Below are 27840 nucleotides of genomic sequence, written 5' to 3' on the forward strand. Positions count from 1 at the left end.
GAAGATGGCAGGAAAAAAGAATGTGTGCATGGTAATAACCATGGCTCTTCTAATACATAACAGCTTTATGAAAGTATTTTGTATAATGTACAGAAAATGCTGCTGATAGAGTCCTTGTGGTAGTGCTTCTGCCTCGTGTTGGAAGCCAGAAACAAGCCTACCCAATGATTTCATTTTATCACTATTTTGTTATAGCAGCTGTTGTAATTTATGGCAGTTTGTAGGCTTACAGCCATGCATTGAAATAGCTTTCAGTAGCACGTCTCCATTCAGCCTCCACTTGGGAAATTTCCCAATCTCATATCCTTTGCCCGTGGATACTGTTCTTTACAAAATTTACAGGTTTCAGTCTTTTTAAAGTACTTAACAACCCTCTGTACAATTGTAATGTGTATCAAGGAAGCTTTGAAAATTGCCCTTCATCTCGTCTTTCCAGTATTTTTGTTAAATAATTCTTTTTGCTAGTTTCGTGCTATCTTCCTTCAATCTTAGCCTTGCAAGTGGAAATTGGTTCGTATTTGGAGCGTGCCCTGTTAGTAACTTGCACTCTGCCAGAGCCTTCTGTGGAAGCGTATAGTAGGCTAATGGAAATAAAGAAAATCCCATACTTCACTCTAGGTTCATGATTGCTCAGTATTACAGGATACACAATACATGTGCCATACATCAGTCTCGCTCACCTTCTTGCTTCCTAGGGATCTGCTGGGAGCTGAAAAAATTGAAGTTATGTTGATACAGCAAAAGTCAGAAATACCGGCACACAAATTTATTGCTCTAATCTATCCAAAACACACTACCAGCAACCTAAGTGCATTCCAGGGATCCCCAGTAGCTTTGGGCAGCATGTTCTGGCTGACCAAAGCTACTGCAGTTTTTCATATTATTGCTACCAAAGTCATGTATTCCTGTTCTGGATCTGTGCACCGTTAGTTTCTTTTCATTTCCAGGCTCTTTTGGCAGCCACTGCGCAAGCTGGATTTGGGGCAGTCTCTCCTGATAAAGAGCGGGTCTCTTCAACAGCTGAATCTCCGGTTTACAAAACTGGCTGATTTGTAGCTGGCTGATGATGCTCTACCTCAAACTCCTCTGCGTAAAATCTGGGTGTTTGCAGATTCTCAGCTGGGGTAACCAGCACGGCTGTGCTCATGGGAGTGAATCTGTCAGTTTACAGTAGCTGAGCACCGGCTGGCTGTAGTGGAGGGCATGACCTCCACTGACCCATGGACCACTGTCAGCATCTGACACTTCCCTTCTTTTCTTGAGGCAGATACTTTAAACAATAGTCTTGAGCCTCCAGTCTTAGCCTAGCTGGTGTGACGGTAGGTGAAATGGTGTGAATTCATACACATTCTGCCTGCTCCCGTACTTTCTAAGAAATGAGTTACCGTACTGTCTCAGAGCTATTTATTTCTGGGTGGGTTGATGACATTTGGCAAGGACTTCTCTATATCTCACCCTACAAACTGTTTCTCTGCATCTTTCTGCTGAGGGAGAAGGAGAGAACTCAGAACCTGTTCTACAGGACTGTTTTTGCTTCTTTAGCCTGATGATACCAGTCTTCCACCAACCTAATTTAATAAGCACACGAAACAATTTAGGTTGCTTTTTTATAAGGGGTGATTTAAAACCAGTATTCATAAATGTTAGCTGTTAATTTGTAGCACTTAGACACATTAAACATGGAGAGAATGCAATATAAGCTTAGTTCACTGATAAGTCCAACTTCAAGGTGTGTAGAGCATGATGGAAAATGCAATGTGACATAAAATCCTGACTGGTACCAACACATTCTCTCAATCCAGGTTTGTTTAGTCTTAGTGGGTGATATGGTAGCGTGATTTTGGAACCTGAACGAAGGTGCAAGCAGAACACCGCACCAGATATCAGCACTCTTGCACAGCTTGCCACAAAAAAAAAAAAAAAAAAAAAAAGCATTTTCTTGCTTTGTTTTTGCACTGTCACAATGCCAGGTATAAAATTAGATAAAGTCTTCATTTTGGTAGCTTGAACAGTACACTAGATGCAGTAATCTTAAGTAAAATGGTACTAATGATTGCAACACCTCAATGAGAACCTAGCAAAAATCTAATACAAAACACGCTTCCTGAATACATGATGAGCCTAATTCCTTTTATGCTGCTGTCTTAAATACAACTTAGATATCCAAGTACTTATCTAAGTACTTGCTTATCTGGATGGCTTAGGCTTGCAGAGTTTTCACAGACCATTCCGGTATGTTTATATTTTTAATATGCTCTCAGTTCCATCAGTATTTCAGCACTTCCTGAGTATTTACAATGGGAAACATCTTTTCTCAGCCTGGACAAATAAATAGTTCATCTTATTTTTTGGCTGTTAGCTTCTAAACCCTTACCTTTAGAAAGACAGTACTCTTCATTTAACATGCCAATTTTTTTTACAGAATGCTTTATCCTCATGATTATAAAACAATATGTAAGTAAATGATTTGCAAAAATGACAGAGGCATGCATCTGTAAAGTGGATAGAAAAAGGATTTGCTGTGAAACTTTATGAAAAGTGACTAGCATTAAATATAGGGACATCTGTATTAACTCAGCTAGTATTTTAGAAAAAACGGTGAATAATGTGAAAACCTCTCAAGTATCTCTTAGTGCTCAAGTGTAGCAACTGTATATTGACTAAAAGATGAAAAAGAACAAGGAAGATCTGCAAAGATACCTTAGTTCTACTAACTAGTAAATTTAGGTCAAGTTTCCCCTTAAGTCCTTTATTTGTTTGGTTTCAGCCTTAGCTGTTACCTTGGGTCTTTGTGTCTCTCTCTCCGTTGTCTATATAGATACTGACACAGTAAGTCCAAGCATCTTCGGGTGCTGTTTTAATAAACAATTGTGTTGGATTTAGAGACAAGGTAGCTTAATTGAGTGTTCATCCCAATTAAGAGTCATTCCCAGGGAATGTTACTAAATGCTCAGATCAATGCACTTTTCATATTGCAAGCAATACATGTATCACAAACAATATAACAAATATATCACAAACAATATATTATTGAATAATAAAAAAAAAATGCTGTGGCAGCCCAAACATAAAGTCATGAGCAAAAGTGTGTGTACAGGAACATGGTTGAACTTGACTGTGTTGATACGTCAGCACAGAGAGGCAGCAACTGCTGTGGGGTACTGGGCTGGTCTCTGTAGTTTCCTATCCTGGACTGATAGAACAGATTTGTGCAAGGACCTGGCTTTGTTCCTTCACTGAAGCCCATCAGAATGCCCTATTAAACTGCCCATATAATCAGCAGAAGAGCAAGGCATCTAATGGCATTACAACAAGTGATAAGTCTAGCTAGGATCAGGCTTATTTGGAAAAGCTTGTTTCTTGTTCTGTGACCGCAGAAGGGAGAGCGAATATAGTGGTAGCTTATACATCTCAGTTAAATACCGTAGCTGCACTGTAGCACTTTTACTGAAAAGAGCGTAATGTCCGTGGTTCCTCATGTTCTGCCAGAGGAGAGAATTGGTTGGTTCTGTTTTCAAGTACTTCACTTGGTATATAGTCGAACAGTATAGAGGAGAGGAATGTTACTTTGTGCTTCTTACAGCTCCTTAAGAAGTGGCAACACATAGCCATAGACTTCAAGACCTGAAGTAATAAAACAGTGATACAGCTCTTTCATTTTCATCTGACGTTTATCTCCACTAATAAGTCACTTTCTGTTGGGCTTTTTAAATGGAAAATAAAAACACATTTTATGCTGTCTCTCAGTTTTTCTACTCCTCAGTGATTCTTCAGCTATGTTTACACATGACTGTTTTTAAAGCATGTAGATGTCTGGTGAAGTAAGCATTTGTAGTCAGTTCTAAAATGCTGCTCAGCCAAACTGTGGAACCATGGTCCTGAACATTGTTTTGATGGGTTGAATGTTTTAATGCTAAATATTCTACAGTTTTGATTTTTTTTTTCTTAAAAATAAAAAGAATATATCAAGAAAGAATGAAAGACGATCAAATACCATATGCAGTGTTTCCTTTCTTTGTATGTGTGCATATATACACGTATACCAGTATTGCTAATTTCAGATAGATTATAAGATACTTCAGTGACTGCATGGAATTTAGATCTGTGTTTAAATAATCTTAGAAATTAGTTTTCCCATAGAAAAATTCTGATACATAATGTCATTTAGCACACATCTGGAAATTGTAATTATAATTATTAAAAATAGTGTTTAATATAATTATTAAAAATGTACAGCACCCACTAATACTCAGAAATGAATGCATTTGAAAATAAACACCATACTTTAAGTGTTTAGCTCAAAATCTTATATATAGTGTTGAGAACTTCAGCAAAAGCTTTATAGATGCTATAAGAACTGTTGTATGTATGTAGAAAAATGTGTACATAAAAATGCAGTGGTTAAATTACTTGACTCTGCTCTGCAGTTGTCATCTACAGTACTTTTCCTATTCTCTCTATGTCTGGCATTTTTGATTTGTTAAAAAAAAACATTATTGGTTAAATATGCATGTACTAAAGAGAAATGGCGTCTAGCAGTTTGTAATATAACATCATTGTATGTTATGTATCCTAGTTCAAATTTATTTACAATTTTTTTATGCCTCCTCTTTTAATGATAGTAATTCTGCACGCTTAAACTTCCTTACAGTGAAATGCTTATCTTAAAAGCTAAATAAATCAAAAGCTCTGAATTATTCTGAGCTGTTTGAAGTCTGTTTTCTGGTGAATTTCTGCCAGCTTTTTGCATCACCGTCCTTGTTAGTACAGTGGAAATTCTCTCTACTTGCTGCATATAAGGTAATGGCAGAAGAAGTGAATCTTGTGTGAAGTCCTGGTTGTCACATCTCTCCTGTGGTGAATTAGAGAGTAGTAAAAATCTAGGCTGTACTCTCCCTTGATCTTCTCTCACCCAAAAAACGAGCCAAAACTGTTGAGCCAAGCATCTCATGTCTCTCTTCAGGTGGCCAGTCCTGCTTTTGCAGAGCTCAGACCTCTGGCCATTATCTCTAGGGAGCCCAAAGCCATCAGTGCATTTTGTTGGTCATGCCACTTGCTGTGAGGTTTATTGTGAACTCTTCGGAATTCCAGGATGAAATAAGTCCTGTGAATGCAAGAGCTGGCTACCAAAGTCAAGCTGCTAATTCTTTGAGATTGCAGAAACCTGGAGTGGGTTGTCTCTTTTCTAACTTGACTAAAATAGCTTTCCTGAAGGGTTGGGAGTGTGGTTTCAAGCTCAGCATTCCAGTGAAACTTTAAGAAAATTGGCTTTGCTGGTGAGCTGTGCAGGTAGCCTGTCTTACTGTAAATTTCTTGGATTTTGTTTTTGTCTAAATAACTTTTTTTGAGTTCCAGTCCTGCTTTCTTGTTGCTGTTCATCAGTGAGCAGCACTGATGATCCTTAACATGATCTGGTTTCATTTTGCAACTCATTTAGCTGTCCTTTGGAAAGAATGGAAACGTAGCTGAGTTGTGCGTAAAAACCTGTATATTTAGGACCTGTGTAGAAACACAGCCCATTAATTTATTTACAAAAGGGGTTACTATTTTAATAAAGTATACTACCACCCAGAAATTCTATGCAAAACGCATAATTACTGAGAAAGCAATTTTAATCTCATTCATCCTGTGATACAAGAGTAATAGTAGCAGAGTGTAAAAGACTCAGGTATTTTGTATAGATCAGTAGCAGTCATGTAAAGTATGTAATTATTCCAGAGGCATGCAGATCATTTTAAATCGCTGATACCAAGTTAGCCAGCCTGCATTGTCTAATCAGCTGTAAAAGTGTTTGTCTTCTGAAAGTTCAAAAGAAAAGGCCAAATGAAGCCTATTTTCCTTGCATCTAGATCCAGCACCTTCACTCCTTCACTTTATGCCACCTGGCTTAATGATGTAGGGGAAGATTTTTTGTAACTGGAGCTTATAACCAGGCTGCTTTTTGTTCTGTACAAATAAAACGAAGAAGTCATTTTTTACATTGTTTCAAGTTTAAACAAAATTCTGTGTGGGATGTGTCATGGAGCTCTGAATATAAAATACATTTTTTAGTGTTAGAAAACTTTGGAAAAATCAGTTATAACTTGGGTACCCTAAGTACTGGTGGAAACAATTTCTGCAGCGTTAATGTAGTGAGCCTGAATACCCTTTTGAAAATAAGTGAGACGAAACAGACTAGAAGCAAAGTCTTTATTAGGGAAAAATGCTATATCGTTTGTTTTCAGCTTTTGAAAAGGTTTGAATTAAAGTATAGCAGAAATCCAATGCAGAAGAAATACTTTGCCAGATAATGTGATTTTCTAACATTGTCACTATTCCAGAAGAGCTGCTTTATTGAAAACTGGGTCCCTTACTCAAGCTGAGACAAAGTTTTAGACAAACTTTGAGTGTCTCACTGTGGGAATGGTGCTGAGATACCCACTTTGGAAATGCGATGCGGGGTGTTTTCCACTCTGGACAGAAATGTTTACAGCTGGAAAGTCTCTACAACTGGAAAGAGTAGTGTCAAATTGCAAATGTAAAGAAAAGCAGTTTTGCACCACAAATCAAATTATTTTTAGGCAGAACCAGACGAGGAGGATGGAAGTAGGGTTTTTGAGGGTGTTTTTTATTTATGTGCACATGTTAAAGTTTAAGCTTCTGGGCCATAGCCTGATAATGTAATTGTATCTCTTCAGGAAAAATCCGTCAAGTAAATTCCAGTGCCTCACCACCCTCCGAGTGAAGAATTTCCCCCTTTAATCTAAATCTCCCTTCTTTCAGTTTAAAACCATCCCCCCTTGTCCTGTCATTATCTGCCTGAGCAAAAAGTTGCTCTCCGTCTTTTTCTGTAAACCTCTGTGTTGAAAAGCTGCAGTGAGGTCTCCCCGGAGCCTTCTCTTCTTTAGGCTGAACATCCCCAGCTCTCTCAGCCTTTCTTCACAGGAGAGGTGCTCCTGTCCTCTGATCATCTCTGTGGCCCTCCTCTGGACCTTGTCTAGCAGACCCACATCCTTCTTGTGCTGGGGTCTCCAGACCAGGACGCAGCACTCCAGGTAGGGCCTCACAAGGGCAGAGCAGAGGGGCACAATCCCCTCCCTCGAACTGCTGGCCACTTCTCTCTTGATGCAGCCCAGGTTGCAGTTGGCCTTCTGGGCTACAGGTGTGCATTGCTGGCTCATGTCGAGCTTTTTGTCCACCAGAACCCTAAGTCCTTCTCTGCAGGGCTGCACTCAGTGAGTTCTTCTCCGAAGTCTCTGAGAGAAGCTTGGCAACTCCATCAGCCCCTCAGGGCCCTGGGATGCATGTCATTGGGCCCCATGGACTTGTACCTGTTGAGTTTTATGAGGTGGTCTCAAACCCGCTCTTTGCTTACAGTGGGAGGGACTTTGCTCCTCCAGCCCCTACCTAGAGGTTCAGAGACTTTAGAGACATGGGAACAGAGTTAATGTGTCCCAGGCTTTATTCAGTGACACGGTATTACAATAAACTCTTAGGGCTACTAAATGTCCTGTGTTGTCATCTTTTTGCCCGAATCTTGTCCAGATTGTGGAACATGTAGAAAGGAAGAGTCACTGAGGTGATTCTAGAGAGGGACTTGTTAGACCTGGGTTTATTCCCCTCTCTTTCTGTCTCAGTTTTCTTACCTCCTCCTGGGTATTTCATTTAGGGAGAAGCTCCTTCCCAAAAGCCAGCATATAGGTTAAAGTTAGGTGCTTGCATAAGAATAAGCTCTCTTTGGGAGAACATTTTTATTCTTCTGAAGTGATGGCTTTTTATGGCAAGGAAATTTGCCTTCCTCCCAAAGGCATTATTAGTAGCATACATCAGCCAGTGCACTAAAGCATGCGAGATAATCAGTAATAGGCATCTAGGTACATGTATAGATATATCAAAGGAAAAGAAAAATTATGCATGTCTGTGCCATATTATGTGTAGTCTATGACATATCACTACTGATACCTGAAGTTCTATGAGGTAGAAAAGAAAAAATTAATTTTCAGTTTGTAAAGGTGCCAGGCAATACACTAAGTAAAGCAAAGAAAGCAATAGCATCACCACTGTTCTGTACTGAGGATGCAATATATGATGAGAAAAAAATGTGTTCTGCAGGCAGATGAAAGATTTTAAGATGTGTATAAAATATAACGTGAAGTGTAGGCAGGTGAATGAATATTCCTTTATCATAGCAGGGTTATTTCACAGATCATGTCATACAACTGGAAAGCAGTAAGAAAGTCTCTCATCTTCAAAGAAGGATACTATCCTTCAGTGAGATGCTGAACAACTTGGTTTTCACCAAATTAAATGGGAACTAAAAAGAACTCGGCATATTACTATGGTGGAAAGACTGGTCAATGTGCTCACATTGCCATTTTAAGTGCTTCATTTATAGGAAGCAGCATAAGGAATCTTGGAAATGATAGACTGACTGATCTGTGTTATCCCAGTAATGTTTTGCTATGCCTAGAAGTAGGAGATCTAGTAACACAGAGCAAATGTAGATGAGGATCAATCTCTAGGAGAAAAGAGCATGTGTAATGTCTGATCTCTTGGTGAGAACATTATTGGGGTTTTACCCTGCTGGGCAGCTCCCGAGCCAGTCCCTAACCCTACATGTGGGGTCCCTCCCACGGGATGCCGTCCTTCCCAAACTGAGCCTGCGGGGACTGCCCACAGGCAGCAGCTCTTCAAGAGCTGCTCCCACACGGCTCCGTACCACGGGGTCCATCCCCCAGGAGCAAACTGCTCCAGCACGGGTCCCCCACGGGTGGGCGGCAGCTCCCCCCAGTCCCCTGCTCCTGTGTGGGCTCCTCTCCACGGGCTGCAGCTCCGGCCCGGGGCCTGCTCCTGTGGGGGCTCTCCATGGGCCGTGGCCTCCTCCAGGCCACATCCACCTGCTCCACCGGGGGCTCCTCCACCCATGGGGGGGCTGCAGCGTGGAGATCTGCTCCATGTGGGACCCATGGGCTGCAGGGGGACAGCCTGCTCCACCAGGGGCCTCTCCACAGGCCACAGAGGAACTTGTGCTGCGTGCCTGGAGCACCTCCTGCCCTTCTGCACTGATCTTGGGGGCTACAGGGCTGCTTCTCTCGCTTTCTCACTCCTCTCCCAGCTGCTGTTGCACAGTGTGTTTGTTTTTTTTTTTTTTCCCTTTCTTCAGTCTGCTCTTCCAGAGGCCCAACCAACTGCTCACTGGGCCCAGCTGTGGCCAGCACCAGGTCCCTTTTGGAGCTGTCTGGAGCTTGCTCTGATCTGATATGGGGCAGCTGCTGGGCTCTGCTCACTGAGGCCACTCCTGCAGCCCCCCTGCTTCCAAACCATTGTCAAGTAAACCCAATACAAATATCAAAATTACTCCAGTCACTTCCTAAACATTTATGGAGAGCATGGTACCACTTTTTTCTTTTTTCTTTTTTTTTTTTTTTTTTTTTGCTCTTCGTTAGGAATCATTACATTATAACATCATATTTAATTATTTGAAACACTGTAGCTGTCCAGGAGAGAAGCTGAGATAGAGTCCTTAGTTGACAAGGAGATATTTGCTAAAAGAGTTTAACTCTCTAGACAGCAAAGGGCAGACACATGGTGGAGAGATGATGGTGGCCAAGCCTGTACATAGCAGAGACCAGACATCAGCTAAGAACAGCAGGTTCCCAGGCTTCAGAAGTGATAGAGAGAGGGACTTCTCAGGATCCAAAGGGGGTTGTGTAGACTTTTCTGCAGCTCTGGAAGTCACCAATGTGCTGGACTGAGAGCAAGCCTGAGTAAAGAGGACTGGTTTGCAAAGATGGAGATGTGCTTGCAGATTGTTTAGTTTTCATTTGCCTTATTTTGAGTTTTCACCCCCAGAAAGTCACCTGTCCTAGTACCTGTTCTAGTACAACCTAGCTTTCCTATATTAAAACCATTGCGGTATTTTAAAAGTGTTCCTCGTGGAAAAAAGGAATGAGCAGTCAGACCTCAGAGCTCTGGCCCCGTGAGAACCCCACTGCAGCTTGCAACCAAGACCAACCCACTGCACTGGAAAGACTGTGGCACCAGATTCCCAACTATTGCAGATTGGCAGATTACTGGTTTACATAGCTATTTGGGGTCTTCCCTGTGGTATTTCTCATTATCACAGCATACCTGTTCACATATTTATGTATACGATTAGCTTAACATAGAACACTTGCTCATAAAGAAATTATTTACACAAATGTTTTCAACTGTTCTTTAAAAGGGAACTATCACTACAGTGTGATTTACGGAGTGATTGATAAAAATAAGCTGAACCCAGACTCTAAAGCATCCTTTTTTATACAAAACTGCTTAGACACTTTGGCATGAAATTTAATTAAAATAGGAGTTAGTATCCAAAGACAAATGGATAAAGGAAATAATGCAAAATGAAACACAGGGAAGATTTACATTCTTTCAGACTTCCCTTTTCCAATGTATTCTGAAATATGATTCACTTAGAGAAGCATGTGATAAATTGTAGTTGTGGCATCTCTTTCATATGTGATGCTAAATGTGATTGGTTATTGCATGCTGTGTAAAAAAGTTACGAAATGTTGTGAAATACTGCAATAATTGTATTAACAAGTTACCACCTGTAAATATTTGATTACTTTGATATGAAGTTGATAAATTGGGTCTGGGTTTTGTTGATGAGTGTCTTCATTTTGCTATTTCAGTATCCATGTACTGTTAGATCTGCTCTTTGGTGCTGTTTTACCACAAGGGAAAACTAAGTATCAGATTTCCATTAGGTTGCTTATCATTTAATAGCCTGTGGTCCTGTAGTCTAAATAACTTCTTGCACATTTTAGCTGGTATATTTGGAAGGATCATTTTAAATGCTGATCAGGATTTTAAGCTTGCAGCTGTTCTTATCATTTCTGATATTATTCTGAGCAAAATGAGAGGTTTGGATTCTTTAACCTAAGCAGTCATTGGAAACTAGATCTCGGAGAAAAAAAAAAAAAAAAAGATTTTAAAGAAAATTATTTGAATATAAAGTTGTTGCCTGCAAAGTTAGGTGAAAGAACAAGTTTTTTAGTGTACATGTGACATCAAATGTCTCCCATTTTTAATACAAATGTTACAAATCTCCCCCTCCAACTCATGGTGATGCTGTCTGTTCAAATACAAAAACGTAATCTTATCAGCCAAAGACTAAGGCGATTTCTGTATTTAGAAGCAATTAGTCTTTGCAGCTGCTAAACTGCAAAAACACTGTAGGCAGCTTTAGGATCCTTGAGCATTTCTGATTTGGTAGCCTTCAAAAGAGTTACTGGTTGTCATTGAATCTCTGTTCTTTGTTCATGGCTGTGAATCTGCTTTGTTCTCTATATTTTTCTCACTGAATTTCTCAAAGAGTTTCTCACTGAGTCAACACAATCATTCTCACTGCTTTTGGCAATCACCACTGAGATGATCCCATGTAGGAAATGCTGTGTGATGCCTCCCTTCAAAGATGACTGGCTCAGGTTGTTTGCACTTCACCCCAAGAAAACCAAAATGAATGAAGACAGGGAGCTTGAAATCAGAAATAATAATAACATTAATGAGAAGGATCATTAACAGGTCAAAATATTTGCTTTCGTTTAAAAATTATGTCGCTGAACTGTAACAGCTAGGTTATTATTTAGGAAAACTTAATAAGGCCTCCGTAAAGCACATTTTGCATAAAGTGACAGGAGGCCTGAAACATATTGTCAGTATTAATTTATTCATTGGAATCATTTCAAGTATCTCCTGGATGCCTTAGATCAATGTGTTTGTGTACTGAGTGTACGTATCAAATAGCAAAGCAAGCTCAGAGTCTGTTTCATCGTGTGTCCAGCTGGGATGGTGAATACACATTGTTGGGTGCTGGAAGATCAGAGGAGCAGCAGATAAAGGGCAATGATGGGGTCTTTAGTTTCTCCCTGTGCAGGTTATGTGACTGCCACATATTAGGATGTTGTGCAGCCTGTTTTAAGATCCATCTAATACCTGAGCAGTTGGTTAGAGGGGCTTTTAGAGGAAATACGACCCTGGACTTTGTCCTGAGTGGAGATGGGTCCTGGGGTCCAGAAGAGGCACGTTGCAACAGCAGCTGGAATGAAATGAGGCTCAAAATCCTACTGACACAGCAACAACACAACCACAACAGCTATGATCCACTTCTCTGTGATGCACACAGAAATAAAGATTCTTACTAAGAACCTAAGAGTGTCAGCTGAGCGAAGGAAGCTGCACCAGGTGGTGAGGGAGCTACTTGAGGACACCATATGTGAAATACGAGGCCAGCACCCACCACCTGTTTTGAAAGGCTTGAGAAAAAGCTAAAGGAAGACAGCACAGCTAGATGACAGAGTAAAGGAAGTTGTGAGCAATAATTGGGTGTCCATTTTAAAAGCTGAAAATGACGTTTTTAACAGATTTAAATGTAAAAACACAGTAGGGCAGGCTACAGGAGGTTTGAGAAAATGTGCAAAGAATCAGAAGTGGTAAGTCTTATTTTTGATGCCTCAGGACCAGCGTGCCTTCCAGAGTTGGTTGAGCCAATGATTGTGGTGTAGAAGTCAGAGAGACCTGTTTCAGAGAACTTAAATAAATTCTTTGTGTCTATGTTATCTGCAGAAGAAACTGGAGAATCCAGTGCTGGACCATTCCTTATTGGTACTACAGCTGATGTGCTTTCCTTAAATTTCCACAAAGTTTTTGATAAAGCTCCTCACCAAAGATTTTTAAGAAATAATGTAAAAGGTAAAGTCTCAGAGTAGGCATTGAGAGAAACAGAAAATAGCACTTCTCAAAATAGAGGGAGGTCACAACTGAAGGCTTGCATTCAATTACTGGTCAGGTAAAAAGAGAGAACAGTGAAGTCAGAAGGTTTCCCAATGAAGCACAGCTGTTGACTGTATTGAAGACAAGAGCTTATTGCAATATTGTCTTAGGTTGAGTGACTTTTCAAAAATGGCAGGTGAAACTCATTTCAGATAGTTGTCATGTGATACAGTTAGGAAAAAAAACCAACCAAATTTGCCTGTAGTATGATGGGCTCTCACCTGGCTGTTGCCAAGCAAGAGTAAGTTTTTGCAGTATGATAAATTACTCTGTGAAAAGAACATTTCAGATTTCAGTAGCAGTCAAAAATAAATAAAATTATAAGAATTACTAGGGTAAAAAGTACTGAACAATGAACATCATTACACCACTGTATAAATATGCAGTTTACCATATCTTGAATGCTGTGTATGGCCACTGAGTGATACAGGTTACAGTAGCAGGCAGATATCTATTGTGACCTCTAATGGCAGGAGTTCGGTACAGCTTATGAATAAAAGAAACTCATCTGTGTATAGAGCCAGGTAAGCATTTAGGATACAAACCCGTTGCAGACTATGTGGTATCTGCCTTTATTAATTGTTGTCATCACTGTTAGTTGGATTTGCTTTAAATCAGAAAGGCAGCAATCTGTTGTGGCGGGCAGCGTTTATGCAGCATTTACCCATTTTTGTAAAAACCCTTCATTTGTGAGTTTAAGAACATAGAGCAGTATGAAAGAACAAACATAAGACAGTCCCTTTAATGAACAGCTTCCAGTCTTTTGCAGGTTTCTCCAACATCAAAAGTGTTGAAGCTAACTAAAACCATTAGAAGTGGAGGGGTTTCAGATCTCGAATGACAGGTTGAAATGATTTCCAAAATAACACAAGAGACTGAAAATATTAACGTGAAGTCCTGTGCTCCTGAGATCTTTTCAATATTGCTTTTATTATAATGAACCATTACATTTTGTTGCATTTGTTATCCACGGGTTTTCTATCTTGGTCAAATTACAGCCTGCTGATATTTTAATTTGCACTAAAAATGACACTTTTTCTCTCTTGCAAAATCATAAACCAAAATGAAATTCTTCTGCATTGACTGCTTGGTACACCGTGGAAAATCCATTACTATATCACAGGAGAAAAGTTTAAACTGGATGAATAATAAGGAGAGAGAAACATCCTGTTTCATCTCAGCAAAAGAACAAAATTACCATGAACAACGTCCGGAAAGCATTCTGTGGGAGTTGGTCCTTGAGCAGGAGAGCCAGCTGCCATACTTGAGTTATGATGAGCACATTGCAGAGGAGCTCAGAGGATGTACTTTGACTATCTTTTCCTCAGGCTACTTTATCTTTTTTTTTTATTATTATTATTTTTTTGGCTGTTGGGGTTGCTGGGCTGTTCTACAGGAATGTAGGCATGTTCTAATAATATTTTTAGGGGCTTGATTCTTAAAAATCCTTAACATCATCAGTTTATTCTCAGATGCTCAAAGCCAAACACTGCAGTTTGGCATGATATGAAACTTTGCATACCTTAGACGTGCAGGCCCCTAAGCAAATAGTCTCCCATTTTTCATTGTGTTACATGATACTTTCCCTGAATGTTTCCATCTGCCAACATCTGAAGGAACTGGAAGAACACACCTGAACTCGAGGAAGCTCTTTTCAATCATGTGGCTGCCAGCAATGTGCCCATACTAATGGTTAGTCTCAGTGGGAGATACAGCCAGCAGCAGCAGTTTGCTCACCGTAGGGCATTTAATCTCTGTGTCTCCCTGTCTGCCCTGATGAATTACGTGGTATACCTCACTAATATAAAACAAGTTAATAAATAAAGTCAGCATGTTCAAAGTCCTAATGTAAATCATGATTTTTAATATTTTTTTTAAGATACAAACTGAATGTGCTGACTTTCCATTATCAAAATGTAGGAAGCAGTTTTTATAAACTGAGTCTTCATTTCAGGTCTGTTCGTTGATGGAGCTGTGCCTCTTCTGTTAAAGTGACATGCAGTTTGCATGGAGAAGAGTTTTAAATGCTTCACTCCAGACGAGATAAGTTGTTAGTTGATGACTTTTTCTTTTGGTGCTAAATTTCATTTTTCGGGCCACTGCCACATCATTCTGTCTGGCAGACTGGTGTGACAGTGGAGCCGCATGGTAAACTGCATCAGGGAAGGCTAAAAATAATAAGGCAGGACAAAAATGCAAACAGGTATTTTCAAATCTTAGTTCCTGAAGAGAGTGTTCTTACCAAGGCAGCAAGAAATGCTTATCCTATTGTGATGACCATGGCTAGAAAATGTTCACAAGCATTGTTTGGAAGCTACTCTGCTCAGTCTGACTGAGGGCACCAAGTCCAGGCTAAGGAGGTTAAAGACACTTGCTTCTAGATAATGAGATTATGTGATAAATTAAGCCACCTGTGGAGCAGAGATGGGTCTTTGGAGAGAGGTGACAGGCCATTAAGGAACAGAGAGAGAAAACAAACCATTAGCTCTTGTGGATTTAGGACAAGCTGACAATACAGTTGTGGTTATAGTTTGCGTGGTCCAAAAGCTGGTGTTTCTGTCAGTGTTACTGAAGTATCTAATCAACATGTTATTAAGATTGCTTGTGTAGTACACATGCCATGTAGTTACAGTTATGCTTCTTAGACACAGCAAGCCTCAGTAGTCCATAGTAAAAATTATTGCAGCCAAAGTCACACATCCTGAAATGTTATCAGGCCCTCCCTACTGCTTAGAAATGTAGAGAGTCGGTCAAAAGGGTTTGAGCATAGAACAGTGATTTTTTTTCATTAGTAAAAATTCAAAAAATACAGGCTTTTTTTATGAAGCATTTTCATCCATATTGTTAATTTTTGTTAAAGAGACTAATTCTTCTTGGTTAATGAAAGCAACCAGTCCAAATTCCCTGTCTACGTTTCCTCTGTAATTAAGAAAGGAAGGGAGAGAGAGACGCAGACCTTTAGGGTGTATTTTTATCCCAGGTGGTTTAGGATGAGGCAGATTGCTTTAGGAAGCTTCGTAGAATCATAGAATCACAGAATGGCTTGGGTTGGAAGGGACCTTAAAGATCACCCAGTTCCAACCCCCTGCCATGGGCAGGGACACCTCCCACTAGACCAGGTTGCTCCAAGCCCCATCCAGCCTGGCCTTGAACACCTCCAGGGATAAAGCTTCCAGCCTCTCGGTTTGTTAGCAGGAGCATAGGTCTAAGTATGCACTAAGTATTTACTTTTCAGACAGCTCAAGTTACAGGAGGTGACTCCCCCTGAACATTTCATTTAATGTCACTCTGAGGGCTGTGACTTAAACATTGTGGTTTATATTTCTTCTACAACTCCTATTTATGTGCTAGCATAGCTGTTACAGCCTTGCTGCCTGTATAAACAACCATTTCATGAATCCCAGTAAGCTCTTGGCTTCTGTGCTTACCACACACATGTGAATTCAATAAGTTAATTGTATTGTTCAGAATTTAAGTGTTTGCTTTTTTCTATTTGCTTGTGAAACTGCTCAGATTAATTAGATGTCACCTTCGTGCATGAGGAGGCAGAAATAAAGCCCATTTTATTAATCTTTGTTTCAAGTCAAATAATAGGTATCTTTTGGGCATGTCTGTGATAACTTCTGTGAGAGCCATGTTCTCTTCTGCCAACATCTTATGCTGGGACTATGCTACGAAATAAAGCGTGACAAGCTTGAAGAGTACAACAGATCTATATAATAGCTTTGTAATATTGTTCCTGTTATTTTCTGTGCTGTTTCTTTGGTATGCAAACAAGGTGGTTGCTGATTTGATCACTGATACTTACAGAACAAATGTTTTCATAGTGACACCAGGTCCATGGAAAGCAGGCTTGGGTTTTGTTTTGCTTTTCCTGCATTGATAACAGGTCACTCTGACCGTAGCCGCGAGTTGTCCAAATTAATCCCCTTTCTGTGCATTGTTTTGCATTTATCAGCATCTAATTGTATCTGTTCCTGATGCCAAATCACTAGTAGTTCCCTCACAGGGGGCAGTATTTGAGGCTGAAATCTGCTGACTGTCCAACAGGGAGGATCCTGGAATAACTGAGGCAAAATTTCAGTCTTACTGAAGAGATGTTATGATATATGGGAAATATAAGGGATATATAGAGGAAAGAATGTCAAAAACAACCTGCTAGAGGACTGCCAGGTTAACTCCTAAAGAGAACCAGGTAATGTCTTGGGTTTGATTTGTCTCTTGTGTTGGAGGAAGCTCAGCACAGTTCTGATTTCCTTTCAATCAGGCATTTATCCTAATAACATATATATGGGAAGAGTAAATTCATTCTGCATTTTGACAGCTTCACCCCCTCTGAGACCTTCTGCTGTCCTGAGCTAGCATGGATAAGGAAACTTCTGGATTTGACTCAAAACTTCAATTATCTTAAGCCCTCTTCTCCCTTGTGTACCATCTTTTTAAGTGGTTTCAAACCAACAGAGGGTGCTTGACTGCACAACGTGCCATAGTTTTGCTGTGATTTACTGGATCTTCGATGCTTAAAAGGCATGTTGGGCCACTTTGCTGAGAGCACGAATTAGAGTAGCTGTGTTAGCAGACTGCGTGTTCAAGTTCACCGAGGGCTGAGAGATTTTAAGGAGGAACAACGGATCTGTGATCATAGGGGAATTCACCTACTGGAACAAAAACACTCCCATGCAATTCCAAAGGAGATCTTAAGATGAAGCACCGATGTTTTGTTTATGTTATCTTTCACCATTCATATCTGCCTTCAGTTCTGATATTTCGTTCCTACAGGACTGCACAGCCGTTATCTTTCCCACATCCCATATGCCCAAATCATGTATAAAGATATTTAGCTCAAATACCATGCATGCAAAACATTCCACGCTGTGGGTACAAGGTGACGTTTGGTGTGTCATTAGCACGCTGTGGTGTTCAATTACAATACAGCGCATTTATTTTTACACAGCCTTCTTCATAGAAAGTATGGAAAATTGCTTTGCGGTGAGTCATCTGTCAGCTAAAGAACTAAAAGTCTTGTAGCGATATTTAAAGAGAGAAAGTGGCTCAGAGCTGACAGAGTTCAAGACAGAAAAAGAAACAGAAATGAAAGAGAGGGCCTCCGACTCTGGAGAAAATAGAGGCAAAGACTGGAGGGGGAGGAGTGATGAGGAAGCCGAGCACACTGAGGATGTCAGAGGCAGTTCAGGACACTGCAGAGCGTTTGGAAACAGGAGATGGGCTACAGGTGTCTGCTGCATGACTCCGGCATTGGGCAAGCAAAGATCCTTGACCCTGAGAGAATGGCATAAAACCAGGAAAAAAAGCCCACTGGGCTCAGCACATTGTAAAAAATTTAGAAATGTGCAGGCAGAGGTTGAGGAAAGGATAGATGGCTGAACCTTCTGCAGCAAGGCTTTGGAAGAACGCTGGCTCTCGGGGCTCCAGGATTAAATGTGTGAGGGTTTCGTTAGACTATGGAAGAGGGGATTTCAGTTAATTAGACAGGAAATTATTATAGGCATAAATACAGATTTCTGCAGCAGTGCAGTCAAAGGCAAGATGGATTCTGGCAGTCTTCCCTTGCTGGTGCCAGGAAGGCTTACATTCACAGGAGAGTGTGTGTGGGAGCAAGTCAGTTCAGGGTCAGAGATGACTTCAGAGTTCTGGCTTTGTGCACGGTGATAAGATCTGAACAGAGCAACATGAAAGCTGTCTTGGAGAGCAAGAGGGACTTCCTTCCCTTGACATTTGAGCCTTTTGAAGAATTAGCTCGTAAGGAAATTATAATATAACAAGGGAATGGCAGAACCAAGACAGGCTGCTAAAGAGATCAGAGATTACTTGCCAAGGTCACTGATGCCCTGCGTGCTTTACCTATAAAGTTGATGTCCAAAGCTGAGCTAGCAGGAAGGTATCCCAAAGGGAAATGATGTTTAAGGAGGAGAAAGTAGAAGAGTCAGAAACGGATGAGTGGTGTTTTTAAGGCACACAACTACCATGGAGGGACACATCAGTCTTTTGTTGTGAATTACTTGCATTCTTGCTTTCTTGGTCAATCTACCAATTGGTTGTGTGGACCTCTTGGGGGAGCTCCTCATCCCATGTCCCCCAGCATGCCCATATTGGTTTTTGCCTTGGTAATGCTTTTGACCTCACTCTGCGTAGAACCACAGTATCTGCCTTAAGAGAGTAAATGTGATGTAAAGTATGTAGCACAAAGGACAGTACAATCTTTTCTGAAAGCAGAAGGGAAAAGAACTTTTCTTACTCTCTGCATTCACAAAAGTTGGCTTTGACATTGTAGCACTGAAAGACATTCTAATCATAAAAGTAAGGTTAGAGCCACTCAGACGTCCCGGAGTTTGAAGGGAGTAATATTTCATTGTATGCAGTTCCAAAATGCTTATTACAGATCTTCTTATTTACAACTATCATTTCTCTTTTGAATCTGCAGAGGAGTATCAAGGACAAACCAAAAGAAAACGCATTCGAAGGAAGAAACAAAAGAGCAGTTTGCAAAACTCTAAAAGTCTGCATGGAGAACAAACAGAATCCGGAATGCAAGAGACTCTTGTTCAAGATAATTTACAGCTGCAGCAGATAGACAGCCCCAAAATAAGCAAAAACAAAAAGAGGAAAATGAAAAAGAAGCGACAGAAAGAAAAAATGAGAGCAGCTGGCTTGCTAACAAAAAATACTGGTGTGGATTTTACATATCAGCCTGACAAAAACAACAGAGAAGGAGCAGCAGGCTTAAAAGACATAGATGAAAAGGCAGATAGCATCCTGGATTTCTTGCAGGCAACACAACAAATTTATTTTGCTGACAGTATGTATCATTTTCTCCTTTTTTTTTTTTTTTTTTTTTTTAAAGTATTAGCATGTTGAGGAAAATAGGTGTCTAGTTCTTATTTCTGTAGAATGGTCCAAATCTACCAGAGAATTATCTTTTGAATTTGTAAGAGATGCAGATGCTTAGCATTTGTCCCATGTCCTGGTGTGTACATTAAAGCATCCACATCAATGTAGAAAACTGTGGTCTTTGTTTCTCTGTCTTTGAAAATGCACATAATATTCCTTTCTCATTTTTAAAACATTCCAATGTGCTTGGGTAAGTGTAGTGGTTTAAATGGACCAAATTCTTCTTTTCTCTGAAAGCAAACATCCAGAAGGGTTACTTCCTTTCAAAAAGCTCCAAATGAGGGCAATAATTGCTATTCTAAACTACTTTCATGCTTGCTATCTCTGAATCAACCTACTTTTTGAAAAGCTCTCCTTCCCAGGGGGAGATTTATTTGTAATGTATAATGAAATCTAGACAGACTGCATCCAAGAAGAAAGAGGAAGATACTGTTGGCATTGGGAAAGGGTATTGGCATAAAGTACTTGTGAATGAGATGAGTGTCATCTGATGTTCAATGCACATTACATAGCACTTTAAATAGGATTACATGGATATTTTCCCTAATGGCCTATTGAATGCTCATTCTGGACACTAAAATCAGGGAAATTCATATTGTTGTAGCTAAGTATGTTTCTTCTGTTGCCCTCCAAAACAGCTGTTTGTATGGTGCTTATGTCATTAATGCCTTCCAGAAATAATGATGTTTTAATGATAATTAAAATTATCTGTACATATACCAGCTTATGCTGGTATCATCTAGAATTAAATGTTCTATCTTAAACGCAAGATAAAGCATTCTTTAGTTGTTCAGCTCAGAACATAACTTTAAAATGATAACTGCCTTGTAAAACTGGAAAAAAGCAGTGAAAATATTTTCAAAGTGCATGGCCTTGACTGTCTTTGTGGAGCTACATGAAGACTAAACAGCTTACCTACCTGTATGAGTCCATCTTCAGTCAGAGCTGTCAGCCCCTACTCCCATAAAATTCATCTCTAGATTACAGAATTACTTTAAAAACCCTCTTAGGGTGACATCAGCATTTTCATTTGTTTTTCTTAAGATTTATATACAGAATTTTCTATGCTTACTGTTACAATATTTCCTCTGTGTCAGGTCTTCATGCACTGTCTAGCATTTGAAAGCCATCCTACTTTCTGGCTAATGTATTTCCATCACCAGAAACAAGGATCTTACTACTTCAGTGTATAGCTAAGTAAACGTAAACTACACTGCTTTTTACAGTTGTTGTAGTGTAAATCCAGAGTAACTGAGTAAAATTGTAAACTCAGTTAACCATTCTGTTGTTAACACGTGGTCCAGAACAGACAACTGGTCGATTGTCCACAGCTGTGTCACATGTAGATTTAAATAAAAATTATTTAGCTGCCCGGCTTCCCAGGACATCAAGTTCAGGTTTTAGCAGTGGCAGACGGACTGACTAGCCCTGCTGTCAAACCTGCAGATCAGAAGGTTGGGCCATCTGCTGGTAAGATCTCACATCCTTACATCAGTGTGACTAACTTTCTTGTTAGGCAAGTCCTAGTTTAAATATAGCTCTGGCATCATGCTGTTTGCCTTTTCTAGTTGAGTGACTTTAACACTCCCCTTTTTTTTTTAGACAAAGTTGGAAGCCATTGCTTTTAGCAGGGTTTTCAAGTGGTCACATTGGATTATACTTCTTATGCTTATGTCAGAAAGCTGAATCGGGAAAAATCTATTCTTACCACTTGGTCTGCTGGTTAAAAAAAAAAAAAAAAAAAAAAAAAGAAGATTATAACTTATAAATATTTTAACTTATAAAGGGAGTGTGGTTAAAGAGATGTTCCATTGTTACTGGAATGGGAGAATTAATTTGTGCTTTAGCACCATAGAAACAAAGTGTGTCCTTCTCTGCTGTGTCGCATGCTGTAATATCCGCTTGTTAAATAAAAACATTAAAGTACAGTAACAAGGTAATTGGATGCCTCCAGAAGTGCTTTGCATTAGCTCCACGCAATTGTTTCCTGTCTCCACGTGTGGATTTTTGTAATATGTACTGTATAAGAAGTGAAGTCTTTTGTCTACTCTACAGTCTCGTCGTCATACCAAATTTAGATTCCTCTTGCATATGTGTCATGATGAATTCTATTGTCCTTTTTAGTTTTTGAATTTGATATTTTCCCCTCTTATCATTGCTTAAATAATGAAAAAATGAACAGACTGCTCTTTAGTACATGATGTCTGATTGTAAGTTACACTAAAAAGGAAGGCACTATCTTTGAAAATTCTCCATACATGTTGAATGTTTTGAATGTGTTTTCCCATTGTTTTCCAGATAAATCAGAATGCACGGATTCTGCTGTAAATTCAGCAACTACTCAAGAACTTTTACAACATCTTGAATCTCGCAACATATCTTCCTCAGATGTGACCCATCTACATCAGCTGAAATCCCTTGTATTGCTACAGGATATTGACAGACTAAACGATGCTTTGAAACAATTCCAAGAACATTCCATGATGCCTCCTGGTATGTACCATTCAGGCATGATCATTCACTGATGTTCTTTTTTTGTGTGGATTAAAATTCAGATTTGTCAGAGGTTTGTATAGGGAAGCTGTAAATAATTGTGGCAAAAGTGGTAAATATGTATTTATACAATATCTGAAAGCATATTTCCCACAGAAAATATAATAATAACCAAACAAGAAACAGGGAATTAAAAGTACAGAAACTTCATTTTATGCAATGACTGCAGAGTACAAGATGATTAAGGTTCTTAAATTTTTTTATTTTTTTTTAGTCTGAATTGTTTTAATATTTAGTCATGTTTAAAGCATATTTTAATATTCTGTCTTTATAATCTTTTTAAATCATTGAAATTAACATGTTTATCTTGGAGTTTTCAGTCATCCAGTTTAAGATGTATTTTACATGCATATGAATCAGTAAAGCCCATTATTTCATTTCATTTTTGGTTACCTACATGGCTTCTTCAACACATAGATTTTGCTTGCTAATTTTGCTTTACTGGTTTGTTATTGTTTAAATATAAATGTCAGTTTTAAGTTGCTAAAAACACTGTTAATTATGTAAAAAAGCAAAGTCTTTATAATAAATAACATAATAATGTCATTTATAAAAAGAAAAAATATTACGTTACTAAACCCTTTCATCCCTGAGGCCCAAGTCTGATTCCACTCATGTTCCTTTTGTTCTCTATTATATCCCCTGTAATTTTAGTAAGATTTCTTCTTGGACAGTTAATAGTTGCTCAAGTGATTGTGAGATGAGCGTGTAGCCCATACAAGGTCCATAACAATTCATTTTTGAAGCAGTTGATATTTAAATGCTCATTCATACTTGTCATTAGTACATTTGTTGGTGGCAGCAGCCAAATCTACAAGATGTGCTGAATTTTCTTGCCTCCCAAGGAATTTAATCAGAGCTGAGAGCACTTGCTATGGCACAAGAGAATCTCAACCATTTCAGATCATCCTCTAAGTTCTTTTAAAAGTAATGACTCAAATGGTAGTAGTGTGGTAACAGAGTAAATAAGATCATAGCTCTCAGATGCTTAGCAATAACATTCAAAGAAGAGACTGCTGTTCACAACATCATTAAATAATTTACAGCATGATAGTGGCCAAAGATCACAGTCAAGATTGGAGCACACTGTATGCTGTGTTTTGTTATAATACAGAAAAGAGAGAATTCCTGCCTGCAGAGCTCATAGCTGATAAATTTTGAAATGGACACTTTTAAACAGTTAAATATGGATTCTTCAAGATGTAAAAAAGTTCTGTGACAGCCCTTCAGGTTCTGATAGATACGAAGTATCCAGGTATGCATGGAACAAAATCCGTCTTGCATTCAATCATCAATTTCAAGACTAGATTCTGTGACATTAATTCTTATCAGATAGTCTCTCTGGATTTAGTACACACTTGCAAACTAAGCAGGACTCAGCAGGAATAGTGGTTGTGGTAATTGGCCTTTTATTAAATGACCTAATTCAGCTTCTATTGATTAAATCAAAGTGGAGCTGTTGAAGTGACCACATTCCTGATATTTCTTACAGGCCTTAGCGAAATTCTACTGAATACAGTAGGAAATCTGTTGGTTTTGCAGCCTTCAGGCAAGCTGCTGTTTCCTTTTATATACCAGAAATGTCAAATTGCAGAGAGAAGAAAAAACAGAAACAAATTAGAAACACATCCATGCAACTACCCTGATTTTCAGGTGGATGTCTTTGTCACTTGAAAAAGCAGAAAACAATTTTCTGAGTGATGTTTTTAAATTCATTTATGTTTCTGATGGTACAGCCTGAAACTGTTTACTCTTCCTGTTGATTTTTTTCCTAGTAACTGTTGTCACTCCAGGCTCTAATCTAATCTCATGCCAGGTTCACAGTGGTGTAACTTAGTTGATTTGATATTCATGAGGTACAACAATGTGAGAAGAAAATATATTGCTATGAATTATTAAAGGATAATTGAACACCTGCTAGATATTAATTTAGCTCAGCAGAGTTTAACAATACATTCTATTTGTAACAGAGGAATTTCAGTGAATGAGAATATAATGCTATAAAATTTTACCTTGAATTAGCCTTTTAATTATATGTTTATTTTTACTATCTTTGTCTCAATAATAGATTGTCTTGCCCAGTTCCTAAAATTTTAGATTTCATTTCCAATGAGCAGGTGATAGTCAGTTATAAAAACTTGTTGTCTCAGCAAATTCAAGTTCTTGTAATAGAAATGCAGAGTAGGACTGTTTATGAAGATAAAAATGTAGACTACATCATAGAAATCTTTTTTTTTTTACAAGATTGTGTGATTTTCTTGCCTTTTTTCTGGTTTTGACTATTTTTACTGGGACATGATGTCCCAAAAGGAAAGGTTATTCCTTCTTAACATAATGAAAATAAAACAATTTTTCTTAATTTTAGCAGGGAGTCTTATTTTCACAAAATGAACCCATTTTATTTCCTGTAGTTCAGGAAGCAATATGTTAACCCTTTTTCTCTAGCTATGATTCTACTTAAAGGTGCCAGCATCAAAGAAAGAATAATGGGTGCTATGTTTTGTCCAGTTTTTAATTTACTTCAATGAAGGAAAGAGTTAGGAAAAAACACTGAGAAGGAATCTGTCTTTCTCATATAAATACACATTCTCCATTAGTAAACTACTAAGTAAACATATCATTATATAACTTTTTTTTTTTTTTTTAATTTTTCATTGATTGTACCAAATTCCATTTAGCAAGGTGACAGCCTTAGCTGGTGGCAGCCTTGTTTTTCTGTTACTTTTCACAGTACTTTTCACTGCTTTAGAGTAAGGCTGTGGACTGCCCAAGGTCTGCAGAAGGCCACAAGTTTTAAAACCACTGCTTCAAGAGCATGCTTTAGAACTTCCTCCACGTGTCCTAGCATGTTACTCAGATTTGGAAACAGGGTTCAGCCAAAAGAAGAAAGCAACAATGAAATAAAATAAAAGTTTCTCTCTTTTATCTTCAGCTCTTAGATCTCACTATTTGCCATGTCAAATAAAGGTATAAGAAGGTGGGTCAGAAAACTTCTTCAGGAAGAGTAAATTGCCAAAGAGGTTGAAACAGATGATCAACAGTTATGTATTATATTTAGCCCTTCATCCAAGAAGAAAAACATACTTGAAAAGAGCAAGAATCCCTATGATTAAGAGACACGGATTGATCTGTCTAGTTATCACCTCATAAATGGGAGACTGCATAGCACCTTGTACTTCAGTGATCATACAAAATTGAGGGTGGTCAACAAATTTTGTTTGCAAATGGTTAGCTAAAGTTTCGTTGTTCTCAGGTTTTAAAAAAGGAACGATGTCCTATTGCTATTTCCATTTATTTTGCAGTCTTTAATGAAAAACACATAGCTCCACCTACAGTTTTCTCTAAATGCAGGGGACAGAAAGCTTAACAAGTCAAACAGACACACATTTCTAGTGATGGGAGCTTTGCTGGCCTCTATCAGAAACCAGGTGGCCATATGCCTTTGTGATCCTGCACAGTGCAGTGGGCAAAAGCAAAGAGCTGTACCTGGAAGTAATGCTCCATTTGCTGGTTGGAAACGATAGCTTTGAAATGAGGGCTACTTAATTCTCATTTCACATGAATTATTAAAGCATAGGTGATCACCTAATTTTAAAAAATATGTCATTATCTCCTAATTTATGAACTCATTTGGTTTCTACTCATCTTCATTCCATTATCTACTAACATCTTCCCTTTGTTGGTTAGTGTCGGGTCTCAAATATACTCTTCCCGTGTTGCCTAGGAAATTATCACTCACCAGTGAGCTAGAAGCTTCTTTTAACTGTAATTTTTTGGAGATTTGTCCTTTATATATGTCTCCTTTGTGTGTGGGGATACATTTCACAGGCCAGAAGTAATAGAGTTACTGTGCGCCAATACAGATACACAGAAGCCCCAAAATGATTAAATTTAAACTTTTTTTTTTTTTGAATGAGCATTCAAAGAAAAGGAAATGAAATGTGAAAGTTGCATTAGCATAACATTATAGAATCATCTTAAATGTGATATTGTGTGATAAGTACTGTAGAAATTCCTATCATTAAAAATAAATAAAGTTAAATAGATAAACCTTGAATTAAGACGGGAAATTTGTGAGCTTTAATACAGCTGTCTAAATGTGATTTAACAGAAGAAGACTTATTCATAACTTGGACTTCTAGGTGCTACTGTAATGTAAATAATAATGTGTGAAATTACTCTCCAGAAAGAAAGAAATGGAGAAGATTGCACTCTTTTAGCCTTACCCATATGGTCAGATCATTTAAATCCTTTCTTCTGAATTAATGAACCATAATAAATGAAGCATTCAATAATAAAGAACCAAAATTGTATCTCATACAAATAACTGACCTCCTTCAAGAAAATGCACCTGTTTATCTAAAAATTCATATATATTAGCCTTTAAGCTCCAATGTCTGTATTGTTTTTATAGAAATGATGATATCAAATAGAAACAGATGTTCACATAACTGTTTTTCTTTAATGTTCAGAAATGTTATGGAGATATTTCAGGATAAATATTTTTTCTTTGTTTCAGATCATACCAAGGCAGTCATTACTCTGTTTCACTACTGGATTACAGATATCCTTCCTGTGAGGAACAGGAAATAAAGCCTTGCCTGGGTCCACATGTGCAGGGTTAAAATTTAATATACAAGCTCTTAACCAAGTAGCAATTATTCAGGAAGAGCACTGTCAATATACATTCTACACCTTCAGGTAAAATAATTATTTTTCATTGTTAAAAACTCCAGAAGACAATAAACGGTACAACTACATATGATTTTTGTTCTTGGTCAAGAATTACACATACGCTGTATGGCCTGAATCTCCAGCTGGATGAGTGTGTATATTTCACTTTGGGATATGGGCCGTATCTAAAATGATTAAGTTTGTAACAAGTATTTTGTTTAAGAGGTATAGTAATTTTTATGTTTATTAATTGATAGTTCCTTTCTGGAAGTTTTATATCTTGACTTTTCTTGTTTATGTGGTATATATATCTGTCTACCTGAAACATAAAAATATTGTATTTTTGTATGTATTTTTATATTTATTAAATTGAAGCAAAAATGCATCTGAGGACTGTATTTTTGCTGAATAAACTGATAAATTATGGAAGTCAATAAATTTCTATACCTGCATCATGTAGGTACTCTTTGGAATTATACAGGAGCTTTTCAGAACAATTCCATTGCCCAGTGTGTTACAATTTTGTGGGCTTCACTGACTGAAGAACTACAGAACTGGGTTCTCTTACTGATCACTGTGCTGTCCTTCTGCACTAGCATTTATCTTTGTGTAGATGATACAATAGATTATATCCATGGCGTAGTTGTAAAACGATTTTGAACCCTGAAAAAAAATGCTTTGTAAGCGAGGGACTCTTCTCTCAGCTGAGTCATTTACCTGATACAGGTGATATAGGGGAAGCTGTTTCATGTCCTAAGGTCTCGGTTTCCTCATCAGTACAATGGGGACAACATATTTATCTCTGCCAACATGTGCTTGGAGATATACTACTGGCAAGTACTGTATAAATACAGCATGTTTTTTGCTTTGTCTTTTTATTATGTTGCCTGGTATATCCTATTG

At 38.5% G+C, this 27840-nt stretch overlaps 1 protein-coding gene across 2 annotated transcripts in view; it reads left to right on the forward strand.

The window, feature by feature from the left end:
• The window catches only part of ERICH1 (glutamate rich 1), a 68640-nt gene extending 41606 nt beyond the window's left edge, over nucleotides 1-27034 (forward strand). For both annotated transcript variants that reach the window (XM_084285302.1, XM_084285303.1), the window contains 3 exons: nucleotides 19244-19618; nucleotides 22009-22203; nucleotides 26783-27034. In XM_084285302.1, the coding sequence (XP_084141428.1) occupies nucleotides 19244-19618; nucleotides 22009-22203; nucleotides 26783-26856 (644 nt within the window). In that variant the 3' untranslated portion in view covers nucleotides 26857-27034. The remainder of the gene's footprint in view (nucleotides 1-19243; nucleotides 19619-22008; nucleotides 22204-26782) is intronic.
• The last annotated feature ends 806 nt before the right edge of the window (nucleotides 27035-27840 follow it).

The sequence above is a fragment of the Netta rufina genome (assembly GCF_964035555.1).
Source record: "Netta rufina genome assembly, chromosome: 3".
In the NCBI taxonomy this organism is placed as follows: domain Eukaryota; kingdom Metazoa; phylum Chordata; class Aves; order Anseriformes; family Anatidae; genus Netta; species Netta rufina.